The sequence below is a fragment of the Misgurnus anguillicaudatus genome, chromosome 19 (assembly GCF_027580225.2).
Source record: "Misgurnus anguillicaudatus chromosome 19, ASM2758022v2, whole genome shotgun sequence".
NCBI classification, from domain to species: Eukaryota; Metazoa; Chordata; class Actinopteri; order Cypriniformes; family Cobitidae; genus Misgurnus; species Misgurnus anguillicaudatus.
The window spans coordinates 18,833,353-18,846,791 of NC_073355.2; the positions used below are offsets into that span (position 1 = coordinate 18,833,353).

The following is a 13,439-nucleotide window of genomic DNA, read 5'->3' on the forward strand; positions in this document are numbered from 1 at the left end:
CTATTAATGTGACACTCAAAAACATATTACCGGCTGATTGGTTTCAGCTCCCAGCAACATGGACATGTGTGTAAACAGTCTGAGAAGAGTAAAGGGGGCTGGTGACATATTCTTAGTGTCCTGCATGTCAGGTTGGTCACGGCGCTGTGCATCTCCCAAAATGTGTCCCGACTTAGTGCGGTCCCCTCTATCAAAAGAAATAAAGTGTTTACATCAAAAACTTCAATAACAAAACAACATAACCAAGTAAGAATCAATCAGATAAAAAAAATAAACACATAATCTACCTGATTAACACATTGTCAGCTACGAACTGATTACACAATGTCATTGTCACAATATTCTTTATTCAGCTAGATAAAATATAATAGGAACAACAAGGATCTGCTGTCAGAGTAACTCACTGTATTTGCATGGCTGTGAAACCCTGAAGAGGTATGTGGTTTGCGCCCCCTATATCTGCTTTGCAGTCTGGACAGCGACCCACCTGCATGGGTTGACCACACTGGAAAGGTACCAAGAAGAAAATAATAATAATAATAATAATAATAATAAAATCATGATTTTAAAAATTTTATTAATATGTTGTGTGTTGTGCCAAATGACCCTACCTCACCAACTGTGCATGGATGACCATTAGGACAAGCTGTCAAAAACAAAACAGAAAATCTTAAAATGAACCCACCTTTAAAAACACCTCTTTTTTTCAAAATTGTAGGTTATCTATGTTTTACCAATTAAAATCAACAATTAATAACTCCACTCACAGTACCACCGAAGATTTTGCATGGCCTGCTGGGCAACAATCAACATATCATCAGGCATAGTGGGAATGAATGAAGCCTGTGGGGAAATATCAGACTCAAACATACTGTAGTTGTGGTAAAGTGACTCTATGATGTCCCAATGTGAAAATTCAAAGGGTACCGTCATATTTTGCGGGGAGAAAGCCAGCTGCTGGAGTGGCTTTAGTACAGGCAGATTTCCACACAGCAACACTGCAGCCATGTGAACTGTAATCTCCACCAGCCTGGGATCTCTGGATGATGCCTGTGCTTGTACATTCAGGGCATGCAACCGATTCATCACCAGTGCCTGAGCAAATGCTCTCATTTCATTATTGACCAGGACATCTGAACTCCTGATAAACTCTTCAAATGCAGCACATAGCTACACGACACAAAAACAACAGGGACAAATGAAATAAGGCACGTTTATTTTTTGTTCCTTCAAAACTTTTCGATCATAACTTTAGATATGTGCAGCATTAAATCTCTTGTCATGTAGTCGGGTTTACCACAGGGTTAGGGTGCATGCTCAAATTGTCTGTTCTGTACAGGGAGGTGACCTCTCTGAACAAAGCCATCAGCAGATAAACAGCCTTTTTCATCGGTGTGCAGTTGCAGTCCTTTAAGCAAAAATATAAAATAAGACTTTTAGAAAAATATTTAAATACCTGTAGGTCCATAAAATGTTGACTCTTCAAAAAGCAAAAGATATTAACTGAATGCTGTTTGCACATATACTATACGTTTATCAAATACTTTTGCTTAAAATCTACTTCCTCAGGCCATCCAGAAATACAGACTTTTATCTAAATCTATCAAAAGTCTGATAAAAAAGCGAATTTACAAGAAAACATGTCACAGAAAACACACATAGCAGGTTTTGCATCTGAGCTCTTCATATGTATACTGTATGTGTGTAATTTCAGCCTGGGTCAAGAGATTTTACTAAGTTTAAAAAATGCCTGAGATGTTTAATTATTAAATAAAAATATATTTATTTGTTTGCCATGTTGGATGAAATCTTCAGAGAGCTCATCACATGGGCTTACCCAAGAATGATACATGAAGTGTTTTAAAATGAGGTATATTTTTGCTGCATGCAAGTGCCTTCGATCCCTGAAAATGCTGTCTATTGACATTATTGTCACGAGGTGTTCAAAAAAGTACCTTAATGGCTTTCTGTAATTTCTCCATGTTGCCATCCAGCATAGCTTTGGCTACTGCATCTCTAATACTTTTGTAGTCTGGTCCACACACTAGATACTGATCAATCTGGCTGCTGTCTTGCTTCTGAAAGACATGTAATATATTGTTAAAGCATAACATACAGGGTGCCCTGTTAATCCTTCAAAACCTAAAAACTCACAGATTGAAGAATCTCCTCAGGAAACAGCCACTTGTACTGATCCAGTTGTAGGAGTTTCTGGGCACACTCGACCCCATAAAGACTGCAAATCTTTCTTATGAGGTAAACCCTGTACCAGTCATTCCTACTGCGACAGCACAGATCCACCACACTTTTCATAAATGCCGAGTTTCCAGCTGGCAGCTCCTCATGTACACCTAAACATAAGGTTTACAATAAAAATCAGGGGAAAAACTCATTAATAAAAATATTATAAAACTAAATTTAAACCGTTTAAAAGCTTAGTGCCAGTTAAGCTCTGGATATAGTCTGTTTGCACAGCCTTGCAAAGCATAGTTTATTTGACTCATACATGTGCGCTGATGTTTGTTGCATGAGCATTGCGATAATTTGTAATACCCAGAGGTGGAAAGTAACGAATTACAGTTACATTATTGTAATTAAGTAGTTTTTTGTGTACTTCTACTTTTTTAAGTAGTTTTTAAAATCTGTAATGTACAATGTATCTGGCAAGTACTATATGCGCACCGCCGGATTTTTGAAACTCCACACACCTTGTACCCATAAGTCGCGCATGCGCCTACAGTAGAATGTAGTACGTAGCCCAGGAGATGCAATGCATTTTGTTGCAATACGCATGTGTAGATATAGTAAAAAAAAGGCTCTGCGTTCGACCGTGTCCATACATTCACATACACGTAAAAAACTGACTATACTCTAGGCTGTACAGTACGTAAACTGTGTCATGTGTAAAAAATAGATAATACTTTAGTCTGGCCTTTACTCTGTACAGTATTTATATTTTTTGCGTTGTAGAATAAGAGTAAATTATGATATGAAATTATTCATATTTTAAAATAAATTAATTAACATATAAAATCAAATCTTAATGGAAATTATTTCTCATGACTCAAGCTGTCTCAATATAATAATTAGTCACAAGACATGCAAGAATTTTCATTTAATTTTAGATGTCATTGCCCCATTAAAATAATTGTTGAGTCACAGATCTTTAACATGTTTAGTCTTATAAAAAAATGTGAGAAATGTTATTTGTAGATAAATTATTTCTTTTTTATTATAATCTTGTTAAACAGTTTATCAGTTATGCTAAATATTAAAGCCTCAGCATTACCATCAGTCAGTTTGTTGACAAACAAGTCAGCGGTCATATCTAGGCAGAGTCGCACCCGAGCCATGTACTGCAGGTGCTCTATAGAAGCAACCTGTGAGGACACAAACTCTGAGAGAAGGAACCCCTGTAGAAAGTGTGTTTCCTCCTGAAGAATCAACTGTTGCTCGCCTAAAGAGTGCCACTGCGTCCGCTCATACATTGAGTCCTGAACACACAAGAGACAATCAAATGTAACAATAACTCTATTTAAATTCTTGTTATAAAAATCAGAGAAAGTTCCTAAGAACAATTTGCACAATTAATTTCACTGTTTTGAAAAATTTTACTTATTTAACTTCATAAAATAATTTAACATAAGTGAATCGAGAAGTTCAGTTGCAAAACCCTCTAAGTGTGTCTGACAAGAGCACTTATCAGGCTCTTATGTTTCGGTTGAGTAATTAGACTTTAATGGCAATAGAAAGGTTATTAGTCAGTAACTGAAATGCCTTATTGGTCACAACAAATTTGACTGTCTTTCAGTGCAAAACCCTCTAAGTGCATGCAAGCTTTTGTGGTAAAAACCTCCACTTCAAAAGATTTTTTTTTTTGCATAATAAACTGTTGCAAAATCACTAAAGATGCAAATAATGAAAGTCACATTGTAAAAGTGAAGAAACCACACATTTGGGTTGCTGTGATCCATGTCACTGCCACATTCTTTTTACATGCTGCTGATTATACATATCTTTAACTGTGCACTTAATCGAAGTGGCATTTAAAGCATTCTGCCAACAAACAGGCCACTATTTCGGAAGGACCTGATGTAGAGATTAAGTGGATATAAAGAGAAGGTATTTGAGGAATGTAGAATACATGCCAAGAGCATTCGGTTAATATCATTATCTCATTTTTTACAGAGGTGGCGTTTAGCGATTTTCATCCAAGCTCATCATATATTTCGTTTATATATGTGCACCCAATGTAGATACGAATTTCTTCATTAGGGACAAAAAAATTATTTAAAGGGGACATATCATGAAAATCATACTTTTTTTCATGTTTAAGTGCTATAATTGGGTTCCCAGTGCTTGTATCAACCTATGGAATGTGAAAAAGATCAACCCAGTAACTGGGTTTTGGTAAACCATTCTCTGCAAACATGTGAAAAAATAGGTAATTGAAATTTGCCCCCCCGTGATGTCAGAAGGGGATAATACAGCCTCTTAATCTGCACTATCCAACCACGACACTGCCATTTAGTGCAGAGATCAGCTCATTTGCATTTAAAAGGACACCCAAAACGGCACATTTTTGCTCACACCAACAAATTGGCAATTTTAACATGCTATAATAAATTATCTATATGCTATTACGAGCTAAAACTTCACACACGTACTCTGGAGACACCAAAGATTTATTTTACATCTTAAAAAGTCTTGTAAAATGTCCCCTTTAATACAGTAAGCAAATTAGATCAGTATAAGGAACACCGATTTTGTAGACAACTAAATCAAGATGGACATTCAAGCATCTGTCAGTCAAACATGGTCACACATCTGTAAAGGCAGTGACATACATACCTCTAAGCAGTTTATGTACAACAAATAAAGCTCTGTTTTATCCGACTCCTCTATGATGTTGTTTTGCTCAACCTCTGTCAGATGACGTTGAAGGTAGTGCTTCACATCATCAAAACTGAAGGAGAAAAATATGAAGGATATTAATTTGATTTATATGTGAGGAGAGTATGATGCGGCTGTTAAGATTCATTGACATCAAGGAAGTATAAAATTATCGTCCAATTCATTCTAAATTTAAAAGTCAATTTTAGGCCCCGTCACACCACAGCTCACCATACACATGCACAATCACACACGGGCAGCCAATTAAGGTCATTTTTTTTTAAATGGCTTTAAAATGTGACACTACAGTATACGAACTTAAAATAAATAAAATGTTATCATTCGTTGATCTGGATGTTAATAAATGTAAAGTTATAGTTATCGTTAGCTATGGTTATTTGTGTGAATGAGCTCTGTGCTCACCTGTACTTCAGCAGGAGTTTCAGCACCACAGAACGCACCACTGGATTTTTATCCACGGAGTCATCAAATGGAGAAAGAGCCTTTGTCAAAAATCGCCGGTCTTGTCCTACAACAAAAAAGCATTCTGATCAAACTGTTATTGAAGCTCAATAACAAAACATACACTACAGACACAGGCATACCTCTGATGTTAGGGAGTGTGCGGGCCTCTACCATGAGAAGTGACAGCAGGTGCAGGATGATGTCTTTACTGGGTGGAATGTTGTCCTTGAAGCACATGGTGGACACCAGATCAATGAAGAAAGCATTACAACGCTTCCTGAACATGGCATTTTGATTGATGAGACCCCTAATTAACAAAAAAACATACAGTCTTTCAAAATGCTATACAGATATGGGCACACAAATGATATTGAACTGATATCGAGAGGCAGGATTACTGTATTTCTTGGGAGGACTTGAGCTCAAAGTCATCAGGCACTTCTTGTATACACAATGGACAGTGCATTTGACCAGGCACCAGCCACTGTTTGATACAGGCCAGGCAGTAGATGTGGTCACAGGGCAAACTCAAAGGATCCTTAGGGTCTTCCATGCACACAGGACACTTTTGAATGCCAAATCTGGGTAAACAAACACACACACAAGCTAGTCTAGCCCTATCTACCGTTAGCTACATATTATACTATGTCTTCTACAAAATTGTAACAATCTGAACCTAAAAATGCTCTGAGATGCATCTTCTTTGCATGCTTTGAGTACGATGATCACTGCCTCAAACGGCTGCTTCATTTTCAGGTCTGAGTTCTGCTCTAGGACCTTTAAGAAAAATATTAAATAATGAAGAAACAACATTTTAAGAATGACTGCAAAAGAGGACGGTATAAGCCAACGTACTTGTGCTAGACGTCGAGTGTGTTGCAGAACAAGCGGCCTCAATTTCAACTGTACTTCACTGACACCCAGCAGCATGTGCTCCACGAACAGGGCCAGAGAGTAAATGCGATGCCAGCCATGCCTGAATCAAGTAATGGAGATTTATTGCATCAGGTGAAAAGCTTATATCTCCAAAACTGCTAATTTTCAGGAAATTGCAAAAACATTGTAACTAAAGGTGTGAAAACGGGAATGGGATAAAAAAAAGAAAAGTTCAATTCTCCTAGGGCTTTTAGAAAAGGTCAATTTGTATAACATAAACCTATATATAAACTTTAACAATCTAGTGTTTAGTTACTTTAGTTATTCTGGTGTAATAATCAAAGACTTTGCTGCCGTAACATGCTGCCTGAAAATAGTCCCCTGCTATTTAAAGTTATTAAGGGGACTATTTTATTAGCCATGTTACATCAGCAAAGTCCTTGATTATTACACCAGAATCAAAGTATAGTTCCTAGCCATATCTGCCTAGAAAATCAAAACTTTTAATTTTCTGTTGGTCTTAGTACACAATGTAACTACGGAAAAGTCAAGTTTTGAATAGGAAGGATATCCAAACTCTTTGGGTATGTTTTTAGCGTGATGCTAGTGGTCTAATCAGATTCAATGGATTATGCTAAACTATGCTAAAAGTGGTACAGCCAGACCCGGAGATCGGCTGAATGGATTACAAAACTGTAAAAATCAAATATTTAACTCTAGGGGAGCCATTTAACATGGGTGTCTATGGGGATTGACTCCCTTTTGGAGCTAGCCTCTAGCGGCCAGTCAATGAATTGCAGTTTTGTATTGGCTTCAGAGAGATTGGAAGGTTGCCCATCAGTTATGAGTGCAGAACTTGCGGGAATTTATACAATCGTGTGCAATACCCACAATCCGTACTGAATTCTAGGCCCTTCAAAAACTGAATATTAAAACTGTCCAAACTAACTTGGTAACAGCACTGTTCATAACTCACTGAATGTGGGCCACCATTTGTCGGCTCCTCTCTTTATAGTGACGCTGGTTCTCTTCAGAGCAGACCAGCTCAATTGGCACCTGTAGTTTCTTGACACATCTGAGCCAGACGAGACTTTGAGCATCTCCATCCAGAGTCCGGGGCTCCAAGTATTCAATACATGCTAGAGCAGCATATACATCTAAGACCTAAGATACAAACAGGCAGTCAGGAAGTAACCAAAGTAGAATATGTACATACATTTGTATTAGGGCTGTTAACGATTTAATGCATTACATTAATTCATTAATCACTAACACGTTAATGCATGCGATTCATTCACTAATCATTAACGCATTTAAATAATTTAACGCACTGGTTAGCGCACTGTATGACAAAGCTCCATGAGAGCAGAGTATTTTAAAAACGCTCTGGCAGAGCTTTGTCATACATACATCACACAAAAAAGGGTGATTCATCTGTTTGTTTTTTTACATTTTTATTGATTGACAGCCCTATTTTAACAAACAAGATCAAAAACAACCCATGAAAATTATATGAATAGCATTTCAAGCAAAATTGTGATGTAGTCAACATCCATACAGTAGAAAAGAAGCACCCACCAGTTCCATGCCCTCTCTGGAATCTCTTTTTTTCAGGAGTATCTGAGCAATCTGAGGCTCTATAGTGATCATTCTGTTAAGGTTCTGCATACGGCTCTTAAAATGATGATAAGCAGCATGAACCCATGGCAAAGAAATGACTCCAATCTCATTTGCTTCCTGATCGGCTCGAAGCTCATTAACAGCGCAAGTAAGAGCTCCACGTAAGAGCTGAAAGATAAACAGCAACACAATCATTAACACGGTTATATTAACATGCAGAATAAACAATAAAAGAGTCTTATACCCACCTCAAGATCCACATCTGATTTTACATCCAGGGTCATGGAGATGAAATCCTGGAGATACCTGTGGAAAAACTCCTCCTGCATCTCTTGGGTTGCTTTAGCAATGAACCTGCCCAAAGGGGTCGTCGAAAAAAACTCTTCAAATTGTTTAAGTGTTTGTCCTGTTAAAAGAAATTTTGCCTGAGTTTAATTTCACACACTTTATTTCAACTGCAAACCATCAAGTTATAATATACCTTCTCGCTGTGAAGCGTATACCCAAAGCTCTTCTAGGTAGTCTTTAATTCTCCAGCTAAAAGGCATGGTGCAACCCATGTTCTTCTCAACTGAAAGGTAGCTCTGGACCAAGATCGTTTTTGTCTCTGAGTTGTTAAAAATGGCTGTTTAGTCATGAAAGAAATACCTTCAAGAGGTTAGAATAAATCAAAGAATGACATACTTGTTATCCACTCTTGCGTAAGGAACATCCAAAAACTTCAAATCGCCAAAAATGTCCAACCACAGTTTCTTTATTGACTCTCCAGAGTTTTTATCCAGCAACAAGTCGAGATTGCAGTCACGATCAATAATTGACACAAGTTGTGCCAAGAATGGAGTGACTACTACTTGAACTCGCTTCCAAAGAGCATGTCTGAGAAACAAAAACACAACAAATATTCAGAAGTTGTTTTAAAAAAATTAAAAATAAAATGGTGTTTACACACTTGATTCCTCTTTCCTGAGAACCAAACTCAGACCCCCAGATAGTGGACCATGAGGTGAACCAAGTCAAAAAAGACAGAGTTCTTGTCTCTGTCCCTGAAAGAGGACACTCAAGCAATAATGGGGTCTTAGATCTCTTTATGTTCACACTTATTTTTTAACAACCCCTAGAAACATTTACTATAGGTGTATTATAGTAAAAGGGTAGTAACAATGTTTTTGGCACATTAATTACTGTTTGTATTACAATATGTGACCACATATAGTCTTACTATGCGGTGAAACTAGGGTAGCATCAATGATTTTTAATTGTGTGATGCTGTATAGCAGGGTTCCCCAAATCTTACCCTGGAGGGCCGGATCACTGCAGAGTTTAGCTCCAACCCTGATCAAACACACCTGAGCAAGCTAATCAAGGTCTTCATGATCACTAGAAAATCACAGGTGGGTAAGTTTGATTAGGGTTGGACCTAAACTCTGTAGTGCTCCGGTCCTCCAGGGTAAGATTTGGGGAACCCTGCTGTATGGCATTGTGTTGGACAGCTCTTTACAGCTTTACATAGCTTATTGGGAGAGACATACAGGAATAAACAAAAAAGGGAATGGGGCGGTTTGTGTTCACACTGCACGTTTACTGCACCAGTACTCAAATATGAACCATATTCAGACCCCCTCCTTAGAAGGTCTTGTTTCGATTTACTTTAAAGGGGTCTGAGACTGTTTGGCATGTTCACATATGGGCCTAAAACAGAGCGAACTGCGCTCAGACCCATGAAAAGTGTGAAAACACCCAAAATCTCCTTGGTGCACTTACATGTTTAAAATGTAAACAACTTAAAACTATTAAGTAATTTTAACTCTTAGCCTCAGCAACTAAAGAGCAAAAGTTTTCCTCTAAAAGAGTGGGGTGTTTGTGTCTTTTTAAAGACAGCATTTCACCCGTGTACACAGTGTGTTTATGTCTTTTTAAAGACCCTGTGTTTCTGGATGCGGTCGATATGTGGCACCTACGGATGGTTGCCTGACATGTTTGGGGTTGCACACATGTTCATCTCCACATTTAGTTTGCAGCTAGTGACCAGAAGAACGGGTACTCTCATGTCTCGATTCTCCCCACAAAACAGGCCGTTTCTGCACTCTGCATAAGAGGGGCAAGCATACCAATACAAAGTTCTACCCTTCAGGCTGTCCCATAAGAGAACACGGCGTTCGCATACTCAACTAACTGGACCACTGGTTTATTCTAGCACAGTCTCGAGAGCAGTTATGCGTTTACAGTGACCTGGTGCTCAGGAACTTGGCCGATTGGGCCTTTCGGATCAACTGGGAGAAGAGCAAACTTGCACCTGTGCAGCAGATCTTTTATCTCAGTATGGAACTGGAATTGGTCGCACAGACAGCACGCCTTACACAGGAACATGCTGAGTCGATGTTAAACTGCTTGAATCCATTTAAACACAGGACTGCGGTCCCACTGAAGTTATTTCAGAAGCTCCGGGGGCATATAGCAGCTGCAGCGGCTGTAACACCGCTTGGGCTGCTCAATATGACATTATGGCTCCAACATTAGCTGCACTGCCGAGTCCTGAGATGGGCATGGCATGTTGGTCTGCCGCCGAACCTTCACTCTGTGGTCGGGCCCCTCGTTTTTTCGGCCAGTGTGCCCTTAGAATAGGTATAAGGCATACTGTTGTATTTACAGATGCCTTAGCCACGGGCTGGGGCCAATTAAAACGGGCATGCAGTCTCCAGGGTCTGGACGACTCTCCAGCTGAATTGGCACATTAATTGACCAAATGGCTGTTACAAGACAAAGACGTGCTAGTACTGCGACCATGGCATACATCCACTGGCAAGGTAGTCTAAACTCCCATTGCATGTCGCAACTCGCCCACCATGTCCTTCGGTGGAGTCAGAAGCATCTGAGGTTGCTTCAAGCCATTCACATCCCAGGCACGCTTAATCACGCAACCGACAAGCTCACAAGGGCATCACTTTCAGGCGAGTGGCGACTCCACCGCCGTATGGTCCAGCTAATTTGGAGAAGGTTCTGGCCTTGCTTTATCCTATCCATGCTCTGCATATATGTTAACTAAATGCAAAACCTCAGGACCAGAACAGCTTTTAGTCTGTTATGGAGCTCAGCAGAAGGAAAAAGCTATCTCCAAGCAATAATATCTTACTGGAAAGTGGACGCTACTGCTCTGGCTTACCAAGCTGTTGCCTCCTCCTGGGACTAGCGTGCGCACCTCGCTAACAGACATTTGTAGAGCTGCATGGTGGGCGACAGTTAACATGTTTGCTAGGTTCTACAGCCTCCGCGTCGAGCCGGTATCCTCCCGTGTTCTCACCCTAAGTGGGTAGAAACATGGAGAGACCCAGCTTTCCATGGTATAGCCACGAGCCCGCGTTTTCCCTGGCAGAGCCCATCTGCCATCTCTGTTTGGTGTAGTCTCTATGAAGCCACATCAGAGACTTCAATATGCAGTAAAACCCTACCCGGTAATTTCATATTGTTCATTCCACTGAAGGACCTCCTTAGAAGGGCGTGGCTTCCGCAGCATTCCCCTTACCCACACGTGATGTTGAAGTGACCGACTGAAAAGGAACATCTCGGTTACAGATGTAACCCTCTTTCCCTGAAGGTAGGGAACGAAGATGTCACGTCTCTTCGCCACGGTTACTGTACCACTGCTGAGGTGGCTAGGTCTCTTCAGCTGAGCATAAGAGACCCTTCTTTGTAGTTACACTCAAATCAGATTGGTCTCTCTAGCGAGTTCCCAATTCATTGGTCATCAACTATCGTCTCCGTTCCCTACCTTCAGAGAATGAGGGTTACATCCATAACCGAGATGATTACGAGCCAGTGAACCACTTTTAGTGCTATTTAGCATCATTTCTTAGAGTGTATGAGATACAGGGTAACAAAACATCCAAGGTAACTTAAAACATTTTTAAAGAATGTATATTTTGTCTCTCACACATACCTGAAAGTTCCACCCTCGTGCAAGGCATCAATATTCATTGCTTCCTTGGAGACCCAGCTACTGGCTGAGAGTGTGTTTTGATCATGTGTACACAGCAGCGAATGAAGTCTTTTCTTTACGGTTTTTAGAAATTCAGCTAATAACATAATCATATAAATGTTAGTCATATTTGTATGAAAGCTAATAAAAACTATTAAACAATGACTACAGAAACAGTTAAATCTGTCATACCGTCATCAGTCAGGAGCATGAGCAGAATCTCTACTCTCCTGGTGCTACGGGTGCCTGCCTCTGTCTGGTCTCTTAGCATACCAACTGCGCTTTGAACACAGCTACGCACAAGAGCTGTGGTGTCCAAAACATTTCCCTGAACAAAAAGCACAAGAAACTTAATTTTAAAGCGCAACTAAACCCCTGTTCAGAGCCTGACTCCGCCCACTGGCAATATTTGAAAATCGCAAGAAAAGTGGGCAGATCCCAACGGAGATAGAGGGGACGAACTAAGCTTGTACCAAGTGTGTGGTGAGATCGTAACAAGGGCGTGGTGAGCTTGAATCTGCTTACGTCACAAGTCATTTTTTGGACTCAACATCCAATAGGAAAATTCAACTGCAGTAGCCACCGTTCAACCTGAAGAGGGCAGCACTCAGACGTTTTTACACCATATATTGCAGTATTGAAACACTTTATATCCAAATGTCAAAAAAACTTACTAAAATCAATGAACAGCACTAATAAAGCATCATTCTTACAGATCATTAACTAAAAAAAGTTGGTTTAGGGTTTAGTTACTCTTTAACATCTGATTCCACATCACTATGGCCTACTAAACAGTCAAGTTAGATAACAACAGAAATATGTTTGCACTTGTGAAGATGCAACTCACCGTATTTTCCTCTGTCTCCATCTTCTGTTCTTCATCCTCTGTGTACATGTTCTCAACTTCCATAGCTGTAAGCAATCAAATCAACCATTCATCTAAATCTTGAAAATGCATCCAGATCCCTGACAATAGAGTGAAATGTTTCAAACATCACCTTCAGATTCATCGGCTTTCTCCTCAAACAGCTGGCTGATGGTCAGACATTGCAATGCTTTTATATCAGAGACGATATCTTCAGATTTTCTAAGGTCATCGATGTGGACTGACTTCCACTGACCTTAAAAATAATATTTAGTCAGACATTGCACTGCTTTTATTCCACCAACAATTCTAATTTCCACATACCTTAAAAAAGTATGTTTATATTTTGTATAAATTAAGAACCCAATCATGTCCAGTCATGGAGTCAAAGTGTTGTCTTACCACCATGAAATCCAACATATGAAGTTCCACCGTCCACTCTCGGTAGTTTAGTGATGAAGTACACAAAAATCTTTGAATTGCACTCTTTCCTAAATTTGTTGATTTCGTTGATAGAAGAATACCTGAAAATATATTTATAAATTCACATCATAGTGTCTTGACTGGACTTAATGATCATGCAGCTGAAGAGATGCCATCAACCAGATACACCAGAACTCACTTTGCAGATGCAATGACATTCGTACTCTGTAAACCTTCATCAAAATCGGTCTGGATGATAAGTGTCTTGTCACCAGTGGTGCCTTCCAAAAAGTTCCTGAATACAGAACACTGTTGTAACGTATG

General features: G+C 39.5%; 1 protein-coding gene across 1 annotated transcript in view; it reads right to left on the reverse strand.

Annotated features, from left to right (window-relative positions):
* Positions 1 to 13,439, reverse strand: part of LOC129432378 (E3 ubiquitin-protein ligase rnf213-alpha) — a 46,191-nt gene that overhangs the window by 12,471 nt on the left and 20,281 nt on the right. The window contains exons 20-45 of the mRNA XM_073856637.1: positions 13,315 to 13,410; positions 13,095 to 13,216; positions 12,826 to 12,948; positions 12,675 to 12,739; positions 12,020 to 12,155; positions 11,789 to 11,924; positions 8,539 to 8,730; positions 8,336 to 8,466; positions 8,103 to 8,260; positions 7,813 to 8,022; positions 7,211 to 7,398; positions 6,214 to 6,334; positions 6,035 to 6,135; positions 5,757 to 5,939; positions 5,499 to 5,665; positions 5,317 to 5,422; positions 4,852 to 4,966; positions 3,290 to 3,494; positions 2,155 to 2,351; positions 1,956 to 2,078; positions 1,298 to 1,408; positions 928 to 1,170; positions 768 to 843; positions 612 to 646; positions 405 to 505; positions 31 to 187 (exon numbers count right to left, since the gene is read on the reverse strand). Coding sequence (XP_073712738.1) covers positions 31 to 187; positions 405 to 505; positions 612 to 646; positions 768 to 843; positions 928 to 1,170; positions 1,298 to 1,408; positions 1,956 to 2,078; positions 2,155 to 2,351; positions 3,290 to 3,494; positions 4,852 to 4,966; positions 5,317 to 5,422; positions 5,499 to 5,665; positions 5,757 to 5,939; positions 6,035 to 6,135; positions 6,214 to 6,334; positions 7,211 to 7,398; positions 7,813 to 8,022; positions 8,103 to 8,260; positions 8,336 to 8,466; positions 8,539 to 8,730; positions 11,789 to 11,924; positions 12,020 to 12,155; positions 12,675 to 12,739; positions 12,826 to 12,948; positions 13,095 to 13,216; positions 13,315 to 13,410 — 3,598 coding nt within the window. The remainder of the gene's footprint in view (positions 1 to 30; positions 188 to 404; positions 506 to 611; positions 647 to 767; positions 844 to 927; positions 1,171 to 1,297; positions 1,409 to 1,955; positions 2,079 to 2,154; positions 2,352 to 3,289; positions 3,495 to 4,851; positions 4,967 to 5,316; positions 5,423 to 5,498; positions 5,666 to 5,756; positions 5,940 to 6,034; positions 6,136 to 6,213; positions 6,335 to 7,210; positions 7,399 to 7,812; positions 8,023 to 8,102; positions 8,261 to 8,335; positions 8,467 to 8,538; positions 8,731 to 11,788; positions 11,925 to 12,019; positions 12,156 to 12,674; positions 12,740 to 12,825; positions 12,949 to 13,094; positions 13,217 to 13,314; positions 13,411 to 13,439) is intronic.